This window comes from Frieseomelitta varia, unplaced genomic scaffold, assembly GCF_011392965.1.
Source record: "Frieseomelitta varia isolate USP_RPSP 00005682 unplaced genomic scaffold, Fvar_1.2 scaffold_759, whole genome shotgun sequence".
Classification (NCBI taxonomy): Eukaryota; Metazoa; Arthropoda; class Insecta; order Hymenoptera; family Apidae; genus Frieseomelitta; species Frieseomelitta varia.
Window position 1 is genome coordinate 109,728 of NW_025110544.1, and position 20,617 is coordinate 130,344.

A 20,617-nucleotide genomic window follows, 5' to 3' on the forward strand; every position below is an offset into this window, starting at 1 on the left:
TTCCTCGGGAAACGTTTTCGTCGCGTACGTAGTTTCGCTAAACAAAAAAAAAAAAGAAAAAAAAAACGACCGGGAAAGAGGCAAACAAAAAAAAAAAAAAAAAAGAGAGAAAATATTGAAATGCCATCGTGTGCTCTTATCAAAGCGCGTCCATGCGTCGAGATAGTTGTCTCAGCCAGGTATGCACCGTCGGCGACGTCAAAGGTGGGAGAAGTCGAGCGACGCATCGGTTTTTTTCAAAGCGATTCACTCGACTGGTTTTTTTTTCTTTTTTTTTAGATTAACGTTTGCAATCCTTTATTTTTCGAAAGCGACCGCTCGTTGACAAAAGTTCGTATGGCAGTTTCATTCATGAGAGACAAGTAAACAGTTCGATTTTCGATCGACTGACTTTTTAAAACTAACGATTGTTCGGATAGAACTCGATGCATGTTTCAGTTTTGAGATTTTAATCGAGGAACGTGAACGTGATGATTGAAGCAACGTTAATTTCATACGAGCAATTCTCTGTCCAATTTATAGATCCGCCTGTTTTTGCAAAATGATCGAAAACTTCGCGTCTGTAGGACCATTCTTAGATCTCTCATGTATCCATCCAACTTATTAAGGTAAAATGTTACTAGGACCCAGTGACTTTTTTACTTAACCTAAAAATCTTTGCAAAACCTCCAGTCATTTTACTTGGTGGTCATTTTCATATATTTCATCAGTTAATTACAATCAGTCTAGTAATTTTTTACTTAACCTAAAAAATACAGTGCCACACTCCTACAAATCTATGTAACTACCTTTACCCTACAAACCAGGATTTAATAACTTTCTGAAAAACCTTAACCACCATGTGACTTTCATAATCGACCACACTTCTGGAGCCACTTATAAACTTCTCCTCTGGAATTTAACCAACAGCCAATTTAGCTCAAAATCTGATAACTTCTTTCCTAGCTTAGAAAATGTAGTTAATGTTCAGAAATTTACGCGCCTGCAGGTGCTACCTACGCTTCTGAGCTATTCACATAGCTTCCAAGAAACCAATTTCCCTCCCAGAATCTAGTAACATTTCAGGTTTCTTTAAATTCCAGCACTGGTGGCAGCGATATCAAGGCCCGGGATGAACGAAATCTGGTTAGCCGGCGTGAGCGGAATAGTGTTGGTGACGCTGCTGGCGTTGCAAGTGGCTTTGAATATACATCTGGCGTTTGAATCGAGGGAGTATCAAAGCGGAGGGCCGTTGGCTGCAGCCTGGGCCGTCTGTTTCTTCATTTACATGGCGTACGCGCTCCTCCCGATAAGGTTGCGTCACGCGTGCATCGCCGGCATTATTTTCTCCCTAGCGCACCTGATCGGTGCGTTCGTCCTCTATCCGTCGCAGTATCCTGCCATGATGGAACACGTGAGTGACATCCTATATCCCCTTAAACATCGTACAGTTGCTACTTTATATGCAGCCGATCAACATTTCCATCGGAAGAGGAATCGCCATTCAATGAAATTGCATGGTTGGATCTAGAGAATTTTCTTTTAAATGAGATTTAAACTCTGTAGAATTGTTATTTTACATGCAGCCGATTAACGTTCCCATTAGAAGAAGAATCGCCATTGATTGAAATGGCGGCGTGGTTACATCTAGGGAATTTTTTTTTAATGAGATTTAAACTCTGTAGAATTGTTATTTTACATGCAGCCGATTAAAGTTCCCATTAGAAGAAGAATCGCCATTGAAATGGCGACGTGGTTACATCTAGGGAATTTTTTTTTAATAAGATTTAAACTTTGTAGAATTGCTATTTTACATGCAGCCGATTAACGTTTCCGTCAGAAAAGGAAATGCCATTGACTGAAATTGGCGACGTGGTTGGATCTAGGGAATTTTGTTTTAAATCGTCGATGGAATTGTTTCAACCTTTCGCAGGAGTGTCAACCTCTAAAGGAGCGAGCGATGGAAATTTTCAAATTCTGGACAATTCAATTTTTCGAAAAGAAACAGCCCTCAAATTTCACACGCGCCGAACTGTTCTGAAATTGTTCTCTCAGATCCTCCAATTCTTTGAGAATATTTCTAGATACAATTGGATCTGCGTCAGAAAGAACAGCAGAGGAGTTGCTCTGGATAGATTTCATTGATTTTGGGTTTCATCGAACCCAATTATGGGATTTCAGTGTAATAATCCCATGATTGTCGCGCTTGGACACAGTTTTGCAGTTCGTTAAGCTGGCGCGAACTGTTATTGGATCGTAGATTTTGTTGGAAATTCAATGGGAACGAGACTCACCGCGTCAATTTCTATTGAAACTGAATCTGTAAGCTGCAGATTCAGTTTCTGCAAACTTTGCATCTTCTCTTCCATATTCTACTAAATTTAAACTTAGATCACACGATGATGTAAATGTTTTTCTCGGTGAATATTTGCTCGAGTAATTTCCAGATTCGGTTTCCATCATTCGTTCCTTAAATCTGACTCAATTTTTAAATTTGATTTTGTTTATTTCATGTTTCTGCTATTTCTTAAATTAATTTCTAAATAAATAAAGGTCTTTCCAAAGTTGAAATTCGGATTAAATTATATCGAATCAGATTAGGTTACGTTACTCAAACGTTTCGACTAATTCTCGTCAAACGACAATCGAATTTTTACAGAAACTGTATTAATTATTCTCACTAATTTTAATTGCAATTTTGCCTTAAATTCGACAGTCTACTCGTTCATGGGAATTTTAGATTTACATTACATTGATTAAAATTTTCTATTATCTGCGTTCGAATTGTATTATATTAAATTAAGTTAATCATCGAAAAGTAATTTACAGCGAGGTTCTAATTACATTTGGCATCAGATTCTGTATTTGATCACAGTCTGATATTTCGTAGAAATCAAATTTGTTAATCTCAACGGCGTATTTCATTTTGATAGACTTTACTGTTCAATCAACAATAATATATTGATCAATTCGATCAACGTTTGCTTCGAAACATTTGAAAAACATTCGGAAACGTCTGCGATCAATTTAGTCTCGCTTCGTTTGATTTCTCTCTTTTACCATCTATTACCAACATTTTAAAATTGAAACACTCTACAAAAGGCGAGAAATTCCAAATGTACTTGATACTGTTCTCCTGAACAGAAGTTCTCCTATTTTCCTGTTCCTCTCAGATTTGATTCATATTTACATGTTAATCTAATTTGTAGGTTAGGTTTCAGTTTCAAAATTTCATTTAAACAGGTTAGTGAAAGTTTCAGAACCGTGAAAGTAATTTATGGACTTAGGTGTTATCCTAAGCGAAAGGGAAGGCAGACGAAATTTGAATTTTATTCAAATTTACTCAAATTATGTTAAAACGTTCGGGATTTATCTTCAAAGTGGGATATTGTCAGTATGGCGGCATCAGTCAAGAAACGTTGTAAATATTTATCACTAGATACTTTTATTCACGCACTCCGCTTGTACTTAACCTCCAAATTTTTGTATCGATAAAAAAAAAAAAAAAAACACGAATCAGCGAGTCGAACAATAATAACGTAAATCCGTGGATCGTAGAGGGTTTATGTACAAGCGTTGATCACAGTTTCTGGGTCATCGGGAACGATTGATCAAGCCAGGGTGAACGCACCCACGAAATTCCCTGCTATCAAAGTTCCCCGGTGCCGGTTCAAGCCAACTCTATTATTAACGTCAAACCTTCATAGTGTGTCGTGATACGGGGGCGTGTTTTCGCGCGTATCTCCACCTAACGCGCATCGATTGCACCGTTTCGGTTAATAATCGCGTCGTTACAGCGACTAGCTTCTTGTTCTCCGGTTCACCGAACTAGCTGCCTCGTTGAAAATCCCGCCGGTGTCACGCGATTTTTCCCCAAAATTACACTACAATTTCCGACGCTCGGTCAACGCACACGCTGCAAAGTCTTGCCAACTGTCGCAACAAAGTCACTATTCGTGACGTAATTGTACGCTATGAAGAACTAGATGAAACATATTCTTTTATTTTTCTACGATGATTTATTTTCTTCTTTAATAACCAGACTGTGGATCTTTCTATGCGTACACGTTGCAGTCTTGCCAACTGTCGCAACAAAGTCACTATTCGTGACGTAATTNATACACAATGAAAAACTAGATGAAACATTTTCTTTTATTTTTCTACGATGATTTATTTTCTTCTTTAATAACCAGACTGTGGATCTTTCTATGCATACACGTTGCAGTATTGCCAACTGTCGCAACAAAGTCACTATTCGTGACGTAATTGTACACAATGAAAAACTAGATGAAACATATTCTTTTATTTTTCTACGATGATTTATTTTCTTCTTTAATAACCAAACTGTGGATCTTTCTATACGTACACGTTGCAGTATTGCCAACTGTCGCAACAAAGTCACTATTCGTGACGTAATTATACACAATGAAAAACTAGATGAAACATTTTCTTTTATTTTTCTACGATGATTTATTTTCTTCTTTAATAACCAGACTGTGGATCTTTCTATGCGTACACGTTGCAGTCTTGCCAACTGTCGCAACAAAGTCACTATTCGTGACGTAATTGTACGCTATGAAGAACTAGATGAAACATATTCTTTTATTTTTCTACGATGATTTATTTTCTTCTTTAATAACCAAACTGTGGATCTTTCTATACGTACACGTTGCAGTATTGCCAACTGTCGTAACAAAATCACTGTTCGCAACATAGTTGTAACGATGAAGAATTAGACGAAATATTCTGTGATTTAATTGTAATGATTTGTGTTTTGCTTTTCTGAAAAACAATTTACGTTTCTGTACAGTTGAATCCTTTCATGCAATCTCAAGCTTTATAAAAGTTACTTCAATACCACGTTATTGCATTTTTATAAAATTACTTACAAAAAGAACGTAAATTACAATGTCACGTCGCTGCATAATAAATTACATTATTATTTATGAAAGCAGAAAATTACAAACCGAACGAGTTACAAAATTAATTAAACCGAACAATTTCGAGAAAGTACCGTAGTTATTAAGTAGGTATCAGAAACAATGTAATATCAGAGAAAAAGTACAAAATGCATACGTACGCATTTCCCTGAGAGGGAAAGAGAAATTTAAAAGGAAAACTCTACGTAGCTCTGTGTGACGGCCAGGTTCCGTGAAATGATCAAATGTTGAATTTGACGTCTAATTAGCGCGAGTTATATTCCTCGAATAACGCTTTGTTCGATTAATCCCTGGCCTTTGACCGGAAGATCCAACGTCATCAAAGGGGGAAATTGTCCGGGGAATTGAGAATACTCTGACGAAAGGTGTCGCGGGGGAATTTCATTTTTCAAAGAGAGAAATCCTTCGTCCACGGTCCAGTGTCAACCAGTCGATTGAAATACATTTCCAGATGTGAATAAATCGTGCAATGTCCTATCCTGTTTTAAAGCAACACTTGCCACATGTCTCTTTTACCTTTCTAATTCAACTTTGGGCTTCTTTGATTCAAAATTCAATTTCGACTGAATTTTCTGACTTGGTTCTTCAATTTTTTTTTTAAACATATTTACATTCAATAACATTCAAAAATATTGTAATGAAATTTCGAAAGTCAAGTCCTTCATAATTTCGGAAGAGATCGAAAAAGAGATTACATTTCCCTCAAATCTTTGAAACTGATTCAATTTTGTTTTGAGTCAAGAGACCCCTAAAAGAAACGAAAGATTAATCGATTCGAAAATCGAATGTAATTTTATGATCAAAAATCATTCACAATTTTCCCGACTTTTACTGATCTATCAGAGAAGATGCAAAGAATATTTTTCCCATTAATTTCAACACATTAAATTTCCCCTTGTCCAAAGAATTTTTTTAACTTCAAACTTTCTAAACTTTAAAAATAATTGATAATAAATATATACGAGCTGCAATTGAACAAAAAGCAAAAGAAGAAGAAGAAGAAGAAGAAGAAAAAAGAAATATTGGAATCCATCGAACTGGAGGATGCATCCAGTGCTTTCAAGGTAATAAAACCTAAATAAATTGGCTGGAGGTTGGCTAGGGAGGGAGGAGAGCAGTGAGCAAGCAAGGGAACTTGATGGATGAAGACACCGAGCTGGGAGGAAATCCAATAACAACGTACCGTTTCATGAGATTTCCGAGTAGAGTTCGCGTCAGCTTTATGCTTTCGCGTCATCGATCTGTTTTTATCTCTTATCAGTGGCCGCATATGTTCCCAGAGTGATGATCAACGTATCGCTGAAACGGGAGGATCGCTGAGAGAAAGCTCTCCGCTAATTCTATATGTTACTACTCGCTCAATCATTCTCAGTCATTTTTATCTTTAATATTTTTATCTTTAAATTTTTCGGTTCGAAGATACTTAGAAGAATAGACAGCGAAGGAGAAAATCGAACACCTGCGCGAAAGACGTTCGAACGATTGAGGAGTTTTGGAAATAATGAAGAGAGGCCTAGGGAATTTCGTTCAGTTCAGAATTGAATTTTATTAGGAATTTGGAAGCACTTTATTTCCGATTATTTAGGAAAATTGACAATGGAAATTGAAACATAGTAGAAAAATTGGAATCTGAAAAAGTTGGAAGATTGAAAAATATCACGACTTGTAAAAATCTTATAAATATTAAATTCAACATTCCGTAAGTTGAAAGTTATACTAGCAAGTCGATGTTAATGATGCTAATTTAGATCAAATGTTACAACTGTAATTTAAATTGAATATTATGGCAAAAAATGGTAACGTTTCACTCGGAGAGAAAGAGAAGTTTCGAAGTTTCCTCTTAAAAAAAGAAAAAACACAATTCTTTTTTAATTCTGAAATAATACTTATTTTAAATTTTTCAAGTTCCTTTGGCGACGCAGTAAAAAAAGAAATTCATTTTCAACGAATGAAAAACTAGCATTGTGACTTGGTTAAGCGCGTCCCAAGTTTCTCAAACAAATTAATTAACAAGTAGGTTACGCTTATCTGGAATATCTTATTATCCTGCGGAATAAACAGTGCAGTTAATTAGCAACGGCAGGAAAATAATAAGCTCGAAAGTAGGAGTGAATAGGCCCCTTATAAATTGAGGGGAGGCTATCTTTCAGAAACTCTTGTTCAACACGTGGGAAATTCTACGAAATTCAGCGCATCGCTTCTAACAAACATATTTGTACTTTTATGCGAATATTTTTTACCAACAAGGTTTTCTTTTCGTTAATTTTTAGTCATCGGAAAAAATATTCCTCCTGGTCAGTATATTCGTTCATAATAATTACATGTAATACATTGTATTTATAATTTACAGTATATTGTACGTAAATTATAAAACATTGTATTTATAATTTATAGTATATTGTACGTAAATTATAAAACATTGTATTTATAATTTATAGTATATTGTACGTAAAATGGCTCATTTGAGTTTGTTTCTTTAATTATATTTTTCACTACATCAGTCACAGTAATTCGTTTCGAAGCACGCTTTGTACTATCGTTCTGAATGTTCGAATTTTCTAACAAACGCAATACTATCCAATTTCCTAGCCTGTTTTTACAAACAGCAGTAACTATGGAATCTTTGGAATTTCTGCTTTTAATTCGAGAACACGTCACAATTGGCCATTCATCAATTACCACCGAAACTCGCCGGATTTCAATGGATTCCAATTAAATTGGAATATTTCCAATAGCCTCGATTATTCCCAAAATTCGACCCTCGCCGTGCCTGATTCAATTTAAACCTGAAGGTTTCGTAAAACCTCGCCGCTCGATCCGCGTGCCTCGCATAAATTGTTACACCTCGATCCCACAAAGATAAATTCATTCTCGCCATGAACGAAACAAAAGGCTCGCAAAGGAGAATGTATCAGTTTGATAGATCTGATCTCGCAGACGAGCATAGAAGATCGTCACAGGACGTGCAATCACGCCGGCAGTGTCCTGCGCGTGACTTCCCTTCTGGCTTTGTTAGGGCGATCTTCTCTACGCCTTGTCCGTCGTCCTTTGAGCGAGGCGACTGTTCAGTTCCGGTGCCTGCTGATACTCTTCAAAGCAGCAGCGGCCGGTGTTAACACGGTGCTGAAAACGGCGAATCCAGTAGCAAAAGGAATCCATTACAGAGACAAAGTGAGAGTCTCTTAGACGGAACGTGGAAGCTAATGCCTTTCAGAAAAATGCTCGAACGAGTTTGAACCAGTATCCAATACATTTCGATCCATTTGTGCTACTTGCAGAAATGAATTTTGAGGATTTCAGGGAATAAACTGTCGATGGAATTTGGAATCTGACATTGGAAATTGGGGAAAGTCTCTTGAGGAGGATCTTGGTCTCATTTTGTGGCATTTCGGGGGGAATTAATGTTTGAAAGAGAATTTCTTTTGCGAAGTTAAATCTGATACTGAGGAGAGGAGGGGGGGGGGGGATTAATTCTTTAATATGCAAGATCCCGTTTTAGTTTGGACAGTTTATGGTATATGCAGAGGAATTGATACTGAACAGAGAGTACTTATTTTTGAATTCGAAACTCAGTGCTGGAGATGGTACTTTCTCAGAGTCAATGTACAATATTTAAGCACTAGTTCCATTTTCTATCATGGAATTAATTTTGAAATTAAGAGTGGTAGTTTCTCAGACTCTAACATTTGTATTAATATGTATTAATAGCTATATTAATATCTCGACTTAACTGGTTGCTAGATTGATAGTCAAAGTTAATAATTGACACTTGATATTTCAGTGTTACGTAAATACTTAGTACATTTTAGGGAATTAAAATTAAATGGAAGTAAAATCATTCGTCTCTCGATCATTCATCTCCTCGCGAGGAAGACCGCAGCCATAACCGCGTAAGTGGAACATCTCTAGAAAGTACCCAGAAACAATATCGTCAAACTGCAATATCACCGAGTCTGCAGTCTACAACCGAGCGGATCTGATTGATATTCGCGAGATTATATAAAACCGAACGATATTGGTCCTTTATCGGCGCTGGAACGACATTGGAAGGAAATACGATGAATATAAGAATTTATAGGACGAAGTTTACGAGGTTGAAAACAGGGGGAAAGAGGTCGAGATGTTTCTCTGCGTTTCACCGACCAAGTTTGCCCCGTGGCGAACATCCGCCTTGTCTTGATACTTTCGATCCACCATCGGCGGCAGCATGCCACGAATTTCGCCGACGAGAGTGAAAGCTAATTGAACGAGAGGGGCGGCCAATTTCGCAAATTGCTCCGCCACCTGCCATTCGAGCAAGCGAAATTTCGACCACGCCAAAAGTATCAACCAATTTTTCTCATCTATTGAACGGTCGAATTTTTACAGTAACACCTTTCACTGAAACGCGCTCGTCGGTTTAATACGGATGGACTGACAGATGGTCAAGTGTTTTTATGTATTCAATTTTAGTGAGAATGTTTTTTAGGTGTTTAATTCTAGGTATTTTTCTAGGTATTTAATCTCATATGCCGACGTCATTAATTTTATTAATACGTGTGAGAATGTTTATTAGGTATTTAATTTGAGATACCAGAGGTATTTTTTTAGGTATTTAATTCGATATGCTGACGTCATTAATTTTATTAATACGTATGGGCATTAATATAGTACATTAATATATTAATGAAATTAATTTTCAAATATTCAATTTTAGTGGGGATATTTTTTTTTTTCGACACGATATATCATCATTGACTTTATCAACGCATTGCAAATATTATATATTTATTAATCTACCAACGTATAAGTAGTGCAATATATTTCATACGTATCAATAAAAAGAAAAAAGAGAACATTTGCTTCAAAACTATTTTGATGGAAAAATCTTACGAGAGAACAACGCCGTTAATTTTATTAATATATCGATTTATCAATGTACTCTATTAATTCCATCTTGCAGCTTCTAATATAAAATCCATTTGCTGCGATAACCCCGTTACGAATTTCACAAAAACATCCCGACACGGTTTCAACGTCTAGAAAAAATTCGATAAAAGGACGTAATTGTCGCTAATAAATTGAAATAAAAATAAAAATTCCAACGATTTGACGCGACGAAAGTTCCGAAGCGAGAGGAAAGTTTGAAAATTTGCCGACGTTTTTGAACGGGGCACAAAGGGAAACGCTGAACTCGACCGATTCGTTGAAGCATGAAAGGAAAAGCGGCAAACAAAAACTGATTTCCGAATACGCCAATGATACAATAATTTCGTTTGTCAAACTTTCGTGGCAAGTTTGATCGAAAGAGAACCATAAGTTTCTCGAGGAACTGTGTTCGTTCTTCTTCTCTATTACAATGAAAGAGAATATTTTCATTTTTTATCTCATTTCTTCTATTTTTCACAAAATGACTATACTTCTTTTCTTCCTGAATATTTTACTACTCTTTTAAATTATTGTAACGCGTAATACGTAGCTGAAACAAAAGAAAAGAAAAACAAAAAAAAGAAATATCGAAATATTGGAAAATTTTACTTTAAATACACTTTATTGCTACACTTTAAGTATACTTTTTATCACATTTCGAATTTTAAAATATATCTTCAATTTTTAAATATGGTTGTTACCAAATACATTTAATTCGTAATAATTACTAAATATACTGTTCCCAGTAACATAGTAATACTCTCTAGTATCACAATCCAGAATCGAAACAATAAAAAATCATAATCATAATCAAAAAAACTTCGTTGACGACAGATCTGATAATTCTAGCGTTGAGCCTGTGTTATCGACGTTGTTTGAAACTTGTTTGTTACATTTCTCGCAACGATATACTTTCTCTTTCATTTACTATCGGCTGTGTACGACGCGCACATATCTCGTCTATCCGTTTGAAATTAATGGCGCGAATTTCGAACGGGATTGTTGAACAACTCGGTAGCTTAGTTTTCACGGTTTGATAATGCATTGTTTGGGATTTCGGGGCCAGGGATATTCGTATTCCCGAGTCCCGGCCGTTTCCTAAATGGTTGTTAACCAAGCAATTTCCCAAATTGTTGGGGAAACTCCCTTCCGCTTGGTTAAGTTGTCCGCCCTGACGAGGAACATTCTCGCGGTTAGAGCGCTCCCAATACTGCGCCACGATGCGCCCACGATCGATAGATCGAATTGACATTTACTTTGAAACTGCCTTCGTGGACTTTCAAATTTATTACGCAAAATTAAATTTTTATTGGTAGTCGAAGGTCAGAAAGAACTGAGAGACGGTACATACTTTGCGTTTACTTTATCACGAACACGAGGTAAGATGCAAATGACGATCAAATAATGATAAATGGAATGAATGAAACAAACGAGCGATGAAATCAAAGAAAGAAGCATCCGATCGATCAGACTGTTCCTTAAAACTTCCTTAACTGATTGCGGACCATAACGAGTGACCAAAACCGTATACAATAATTCGTCGCTTTCTCTTTGAACTCGTTGGTATGATATCACTGGGATAGAAATGATTGAGATGTAGAAAATTTATTATTTGTTTTGCCTATTTTAAATATACTTAAATAAACTGAAGAAAATATTAGAATTTTGGGGCAAAAAATCCTCGACGAGCGTGGCACATCGTTCCAGCGCAAGAGGTTAAAAGAGGAACTGAAGAAGTTTAAAAGTGGAATAATATGGGGCCTAGATCGCTGTGAAACAATAACGACAGTGATAATAAGAGAAATGAAGCGAGCAAGATAACAAATGGAACGATATCTATGGAATTATTACATCTCTGACGTTGTATTTTCGAAAATTGCGAGTCCTTTGCGCTTCGTTTCGAAAGTTTGCGCTGGCTAACAACTGACTGCGGACCATAACGAGTGACCGAATCGCGGCACAACGATTTCTTCGCTTTCGTTTTGAACTCGTCGGTATGGTATATACTAGATAGAAACGAAAAGTAATTTATCATTTGCTTTGCCTATTTTGTTTCACTTAAATATACTGAAAACAGAGGAAGAATTGCAATTTTGGGGGCAAAAAATTCTCGACGTGCATGCGATTCCAGCGCAAAGAGATTCCGAATCAACCGAGTGACGAAAAAGTTCGCCGAGAACGATCGTCGTGAAACTTTCCTCGAACGATCTCTCTCTTCGCGAAATGTCGTTTCGCCTGCCGTCGCAACACGCGAGAAGGTACACACCTAACTGCGATGAAATATTCAACAGCGTGTGCACATCTCCGCGGCCTCGGGTTCTCAGCTCGATGGCAAGATTCCACCCTCGGTTTCCGGCTTCCGGTTGCTTGTTTTTCCTCAGCTCGATCCGAGCGGCTCCGGCGAGTCCAGCGCTCGCCATTAGACCAACCTAGAGAGCGTCCTCGTAATTGAATTTGCAAGTTTCTCGAATGAGGGAGGGGGGGGGGGGGGGGGGCAGAGGACGATTGCATCGTCTTCCGGAGTTTTACGTTTACGCTCGTTTCCCTTCTTCGACAGGGTGGTGGAGTAGAAAGAGAGACAGAGAGAAAGAGAAAGAGCTCGTTGCAGGGAAAAATCGTTTGTCCTTCTCCGCGGAAAACACGGACGCGAGAGTCTGCTCGATCGGTGGAGATTTGATCCGATTTACTTCGATTTCTCTCTCCAGCTTCTCTCAGATTCTTCTTCTTTCAGTTCCGTTGTAGTCATCTGGATTAGTTGGGTGGGAGTGATCGTTACATCGCGCATTAAGTTTGTAATTACGTTTCTTTCTTTACCTTGATTCTGCAATTTAATTTTTGCGCGCGCACGAAGAGCAGAATCGCGAAACGCAGTCTGCAATTTGCATAACTTTTGCGCCTTGAATTAAATCGCGATCCCTGGGGGTCGTTCGGATTTTCGCTGGGGTAAATTTGAAAATTGATTGGACTTTCTTTTTTTTTTTTTTTTTTTTTTTTTTTTTTTTTCTTTCTTTTTTTTACATAAATTTTCAATTACACCTTTAATCCACGTTTGTGCTTTTTTCCCCAGATTTTTGTTATTCAATCTACCGTCGACAGGGAATTGTTTCCTCTTTCCGTAAATTGATAATTGCGAGCGTTCGGCGATTGAATTTTACGCGAAGGGACCGACAAAGGGCGACGAGTTTGCTGAAAAAGCCAGCACAACCCAGTTGAGAAACGTTCGACCTTCTCTCGCTTATGTTTATTTATTTATTCATTCATCCGCGCTATAATTGCTCGCGATACCGATAGAAACTATCTCCCCTCCCTCCTCTGCCTCAATCAAATTTTTCTTCATTTTTCCAGCCTCTTTGCTTCACTTTGTTTTTTCCATTCAGAGGAGAAACACTGAATTTCCCATCGGAGCATTTCCAATTCACCGTTCGTTTATTTGCGTCGCGGTTTGTTATTCATATATTCCTCCATTTCCGCAAATAGAAGAGAGACAGACAGACAGACAGACAGAGACAGAGAGAAAGAGAAAGAGAGAGAGAGAGAGAGAGAGAGAATGGCCAAAGCCAAATGGGCTTACAGGCACTCGAGAGGCTCAGCTTCGAAAGAATCGTCGTCTCTCGAAGAAATTACACTGTTTTCCTGCCGCCATTAACATTACCACTAAAGAAATGAGACAAAATGAGACAAAGCTTATTATTTTATCTATGCTAGGTTTACAACCTTGTTATTCTCCTCGACTTATTTGACGGGCCACTGATCTTCAACTAAGCATAATATTGATCTCTAAGTAGCCGAGCTCGGCGATTACGGTGTCGAGCAAATTTCATGAATTTAAATTTGAATAATGATACGGCAGTTGAGGAACAACTGCAATAACACGAAGTATACGTGTTTCATGTCGCGGAAGGCGCCGACGCCAAAAAGTTGGAATATTCAGCAATGAAAAAAAAAGAAGTAATAACACGATTCCACGGAGAAAGGAAGGGAGACGCCAACAAGAGGGAAAAAAAGAATAACGGAAGAAACGAAATTGATGTGACAGACAGTAATTGTAAGCAAAGAACTGTAGCCTGTGGAAGAAATGAAAAGGCGTTGCGACAATAAAGTGGGAGGGAAGGGGGAACAGAAAGATGAAAAGAGGCATCAATTTGCACATAACGGGGGACGAAGGGAAAAGGATCACCCGTTTAAGCTCACGGGGCAAAGCACGAGGGCCAGAGTCGTGGGGAAACTGGGGCAGGATGAATTTGAAGGCGATGAAAAATGAATGGGCCTCCCTATGGGACGGGAGGCGTTTACGGTTACCCGGCGAACGAGAGAGAATGATCGTTTCACGGCTGAAAACTGGCTTTCCTCGCCATTTCGCGACTCTGACTTGGACGTGTGAATAAAAATGAGACGACGAGGGCGTGCGTTTATAATAACTTTCACAATTAATTTTCACTGTCTCGCTCTTACCAACGGTCGGTGTTTATTTTTTTTTTTTTTTCTATTTTTTTTTAACGTTTCTTCTGATCTCAATTCCGTTGCACTTCGAGAACTTTTGGGGCGAGCGGCAACGCCTGGTCGCCTCGCGATTTCACGGCGATTTCGTTTCCAATTTTCATTCATCGCGTTTTAAACAAATGATAACCCCGCGAACGCTGCTTCTAATTGAACGTTCGATTTTAATTTCCATGAAAGATTCACAGCGATACGCGCCTGACGATCGATTTTCAATTCGTTATGAATTCGCCTCGGAATATTAATCACGATAATGGCGGTTATTATTAAAAAATAACAGCGATTATTGTGTGCTCGTTTACCGTGTTTAATTGCCATAATTACTGTTATTATTATTCCTGAGGCCAAGTATTTCCGTTGTAATTGCTCAAGTTTTAATTTTGATTATCTGAGACAGCTGTTCCCAATCTATCTTCTCTCACTGTGCCCCCCCCCCCCCTTGATTAGGCTTCTCATTTACCCACGTAAAAAAGAATTTTACGTATAAGTAACAATCTTTAATCGAAATTTAAAGAGAAGAAAAACCAGGTCGATGAAAAATTCGATGAAACGAGGAGAAAGTTTCGATCACTACTGGAAATGGTAATTTTCCAATTTTCGATCGTTCGATCTAGAAATAGATTCTGGGGATCAGAGAGGAGAATTGGCACAAATGAAGCAACGCGTGACGAAAGAACGCAATGGAAACAGAGATTTGTGTATTAATACCGCAGTTGGAAAGCAGCTGGCCCGCGAACCACTGACGGTTCAGTGATTGACATAAATCACTAGAATTCTTCTCTCGATGGAGCGAAGTTGCCTAATGGAAACCAGCCAGTACGGAATATCTCACTTTTCGTACGATATCGGCGCACTATGCACGACGATTAATCAACAATTGTGCGAGCTAGGAAACAAATCATAGCTACAAATCATTCCTATTATTATTAAACCTCCCGTTGTGGCTTTGTAATTCCATTCCAGGAAGAAGAAAAAAAATACTATAAAATGTATATCCAGAAATTTTGGAACTTTCGAAATAGTGAAAAGAAAAGAAAATATTAGGGTCGAATTAGGTATTTATTGAATTTTCCACGACAAATTTATATTTGGGGAATTAGACGAAGCGAAGAATATTTTTACATTTCTTAGAACTTTCTTCGTGAAACGTACATTTTAAAATTTCGAACAACGAGAAATCAAAATTATATGTAATATCAAAAATAATAATAATGAATTCTAGAATCTAACGTCGAACATTGTCCCTCTATGGCATTCGATTTCGATTCGTCGAATATACATATATATCGTATGACACGTCAATCAAATTATGTTAAACAAATTCAAACAGTTTCAATGCGTTCGACAAGCGGAACAACATTGCAAATGCACGTGAATAAATGGAGAATAATAATTTCTTAAGAGAAATCGACTGTTTTAATAATATTAATGAGAAAATTATTCGTATCGAGATGAAATTAAGACTGCCGTGCGCAATACTACGAAATAACAGTGAATGATACATTTTTATGTGTATAAAATGTTATACGACAAACAACAAATAACAAATATCAAATAATAACAAATAATGCGAATGTACAGAAAATATTTAGCGTATCGACTCAATATTACATCTTCTGTTTTCGCGAGTAAATGTTTTACCGTGTTTTGAGTATTTGATATATAATTTCAGTGTCTCGTAATCTCGAGAGATCAACGAGGAAGTTCGGAAATGTTCGAAGCGATTCTCTGTGGCGAGGTTTTTTTCACGGACGAGCGTAAACGAGGAAGGAGGGAGAGACGTTGTCGTGTAAAGGGGAAAATCGAGATATCGCCGGCCGGTTGAACCGGAAAATTCAATTGCCATTCGCCGGCGAGGGATTCTCATTAGCCGGGGCCAGCCTGGAAATATGATCGAACCGGAAAGGAAAATTTTCAACAGCAGGAAATTTTCTCAAATTTTCGTTGTGTTTTCGTCGAGTGGCCAGCTCTCTCGAATTACAAATGTAACGGTGGAAATTTCTACTGGCTCTGAGTCTCTGACAAGACGATACGTTTAATGGATATTATCTGTGACTGTATGAACGTTGAATCAAATGATTTACATCGGATTATTTTACTCTGATTTTCAAGTATTCTTTTTTAACGGATACTTTCAGTATTACACTCCACATATTGTCTCCAATGGATATTTTTTGTGCTGAATTTTTATAACACTGAATCGAATGACTTTTACTGAATTTAATTGGGAACTTTGTTTTAACTTTACTTTGAAACTCTCAATTTTTCTATTATTATTTAACTCTTCCTTGATCGTCGTTTGAATTCTCCATCCATTTCGTTTATTTATTTAGTCGCTCAAGAGTATATACATATTTAGAAACACACTGTACTCGTCATGTTACAATTGACTGAAGCTCATCGTAAAATGTCATCTTTCTCATCGCAGCGTGCTTTGATCTTCTTTCCAATATTTCATCCCGAATTTTTCTTCGCGACTGTTATTTTTAACGTTCTCCGGAATCATCTTTCGGTTCTTCCCTTCCAGCATTTTACCTGGAATTCTGTCTCGGACAGTTTATCAAAAACCTTGCGCTTAAAGCATTGTTCGTGGAAAATAAGAAGGAAGAGAAAAAAAAAGAAAGGGGAAGACAGAGAAGAGTTTCTGACTTTCCCGCTCGCGGGGAATTTTAGAAAATCCTCGCGCAATATGTTCCCCGATAAATTTCATTAGAAATTCCTGCGCTTTAATATTATTTCCAACTGCATCGAGGAGGTAATTAAAAGTATCTCTACATTTTCGTCGGCTTCTCGTTGGATTATTACGCTCGTACGGATCAGCAGAACCGTCTCGAACAGCGTTTCTCTTCCATAGAAGCTAACGCGGGGCTAACGTGAAATTTTCCCGAAAAAAAGAAAAAAGAAAAGAGAATGTTCTCTCCGCATCGTCTTATTTGATCTATTGAAAGTCAAATAATTCAAGTACGAGTTGCCTTCAATTTTTTTAATGCTAACTTTCATTTCGTAAAATCGTAAACACGCGATTTACATATATATGTATTTTACAATGTTCGAAAAATTGAAAATTATATATATATATATATATAATGTTTTAATGTTATATAATGTTATGTTTTAAAATGTTGCCGCGAAGAGGGGTGGAAAATTTTCAATTTTTCGAATTTTGTTTTTTTTTTAATGATAATCTTAACAATGACTATATATATATACAGTCATTGTTAAAATTATCATTAAAAAAAACAAACTTCGAAAAATTGAAAATTTAATTTTCCACCCCTCTTCGCGGCCACATTTTAAAACATAACATTTGAACAGAAAACATTAATTTACATTATATCAGTTATAATTAAATCCTAATGTTTATACTGTGTTATATCATTTTGCAAAAAAAAAAAAAAAAAATTGAACATAAATACGAAAACTTTCAGATAGGAATTAAATAATCTTCACGGTGAATGTATGTTTCTTTCCATGTGCACGTTGAAAAGGGGAAAGGAATTGACCAAATGATTTAAATACGCGTGAACATCGCTTAATCCTCGAAAACATAAAGAGGTAAAGAGAAAAAGACAGTAAATTCTCGTCGCGAACGAAAGCTGCGTTTCTTCAACGCTTCAACCCCTTCTTGCGCTGACAACTGGTTTGCGGACCATAACGAGTGACCGAATACGACAATTCGTCGCTTTCTTTTTCTTTCGAACTCGTCGGATATCACTGGATAGAAACTATTAAAAGGTAATTATCATTTGTTTTGTCTGGGTTGCACTCAATTATAGTTAAAACCGAGAAAATGTGGAATAATATAGAAGCAATATGCGTATGAATGTAGAAGTTTCGGCAATGAGAAATCACTGCAAAAATATTGAAATGTTAAATATATATATATCACTATGTTACTTCATTCACTGATGTTGGAATTTTACCTGTCGTTCAAAAATTCTTAACCATTTGCGCTGGCAACTGATTGCGGACCATAACGAGTGACCAAACCGTACACAGTAATTCGTCGCTCTCGCTTTTTGAACTCGTCGGTGCGATATCACCGGATAGAAATTATTAAAGAAGTAATAAATTTATTATTTGTTCAGCCTATTATTGGTTCACTTAAATATACTTAAAACTGAGGAAATATTACAATTTGGGACAATGGGCACATCATTCCATCGCGGTGGTAACTGCGATATGAATAAAAAATTACAAGGAGGAGGGAGGGACAGGGAAAAGGAAGAATCGAAAGTTTCGCGGAATTTGAGAACGCATAATAAACACATAATGTTCAACATTTGCAAGTTAACGCGGCTAGACACCTTGGCAGAGAGCTGCTAGCTTTTTGGTCCAACTTCCTGTGTGTGTGTGTGTGTGTGTGTGTGTGTGTGTGTGTGTGTGTGTGTGTGTGCATGTGTGATGGCGCGTGAAACATTCTGCTAACATTTCGAAAGCGGTGAAAGAATGTCGAGGCATTTGACCACCTCGTGGTGACCGAAATGAATTTCACCCGCCACTCCTAACTTGGCCAGCCTCAAAGACCCTTCTCGGCTCTGATAATTGCGAAATTATGTCGGATTAATTTCTTGCTCGTTTCGTTTCTTAGGTTAATTAGTCGGATCGTCGTCAGGTTTCTCCCACGGTTTTATTAAAGTTTGCACTTTCATGCAGGTGATATTCTTTGAATACGCGCGTGTAATGAAATACAACGGTGTAAAACGGAAGGTATCGCGGATACTGCAGACGTGTGTTCCTTTGAAACGGTGAAACAATGCATGAATTTTCTCGCGACAGCGAAGAAAGCTGATATGAACTTTCACGTTGATATGCTCTTTAATAATAGTAATATTGAAACGCGTGTAAAAGAGAAGGTAATTGCAACGTGCAGACGTAACGTTTAAATTGGTAATTATTACGAGATTTCTTTTCTTTTTCTTTTTTTTTCTTTGCGATACCAAATGCTGAAATTACTGCTCGAATGTTTGCTCGAATATGTTTTTTGCGATAAATTAAAACACGTGTATGATATATGTATGTACGTAGAAAATAAGAGGTCCTGCAATCGCACAGACGTATCGTTTGAAATGGTAAAATAACGTATACAATTTCTTGCGATGTTGAAGTTTGAATTTTTGTGCAGGCGTATTTTATAAAATAATACTGAAGTATACGTGCGCAATAGTATGCGTGTGTAACATACAGGCGATATTGTAACATGCAGACGTATCCTTTGAACCATTCAAATAATGTATGATTTCTTGCAAGAGTGGAGTCTGAGCATTCTGTTTACATTTTTATGTAAACGTATGTTCTTCGAAATAATACTGAAATATATGCAATGGAAGGTACCGTGACATGTGGACGAATTTTTTAAAATAACAAAATACTGACTGGGAAAAATTACGTAAAAGTGCAAAAAAAAAGAAAGTAAAATTGTAAAAATCACGTCTCGAAGGGACAAAATAGAAAAATTTCAAATAATTTTGAAGAAAGACTATCGCGTCTATTTGCACACTAATTAATACTAAATTCAATTTAACCAATTCATTAAACTTGCTGTTAAATCAACATTTAAAATTAATAATCCGAAAATAAAGTTCATTTAACTCTTGAATATACTATATCAGTGTAAATATTAAAAATATAAAAAATTTATATAAATGTAAAAATGAATTTTTTAAAATTATTTTAATAAACATAAAAATTTTGAATGATACGATACTTTGACTTGATTAAAGTCAAACCTTTTATTTACAAATTCCAATAACGACATTTGAATTATTACAAATTTCTCAAAGAACCCTAGGGAATTTTTTTCCCCTCCTCCCCCCGGTGGATCGACAAAACTTCCCTGCCGGACAAATTGAATTCTGATGCGTCCAATTAAGCGTTTAATAATGTCGGTAATGTTCAATTAAACTGGCGATTCGATTACAGCCGCAGAGCTTCGGGGAGAACGATGAAACTAGAAATTGAGTGGCAAAAGTGTTTGCACGATTTTAGGGCTGTCCGGAATTAGCCGCCCCCCTGATGGGATTAACCGGCCCCAACGTGTTATAAAACCGCAAACCGGGCACGTTTAACGTCGTAAAAATGTCGTCTATCTCGTCGATTTGCTCGCCCAGAGATCAATCCTCCACGCTTGATTATCATTAAATACTCCGGCAGACTGTTTATTTGAAAAACTGGCAAAATCAACCCTTGAGTAACGTTATTACCTCGTGGACGAGGACGATAAAAAAATAATTGCCAGTAGGTGAACTTTGCATCCTTTTTTATTTTACGACAGAGTTACAATTAAAGTGGAA

At 37.1% G+C, this 20,617-nt stretch overlaps 1 protein-coding gene across 1 annotated transcript in view; it reads left to right on the top strand.

Annotated features, from left to right (window-relative positions):
• LOC122535726 (adenylate cyclase type 6) overlaps nt 1–20,617 on the top strand; it is an 86,165-nt gene that overhangs the window by 39,079 nt on the left and 26,469 nt on the right. Inside the window, exon 6 of the mRNA XM_043667497.1 lies at nt 1,083–1,393. Coding sequence (XP_043523432.1) covers nt 1,083–1,393 — 311 coding nt within the window. The remainder of the gene's footprint in view (nt 1–1,082; nt 1,394–20,617) is intronic.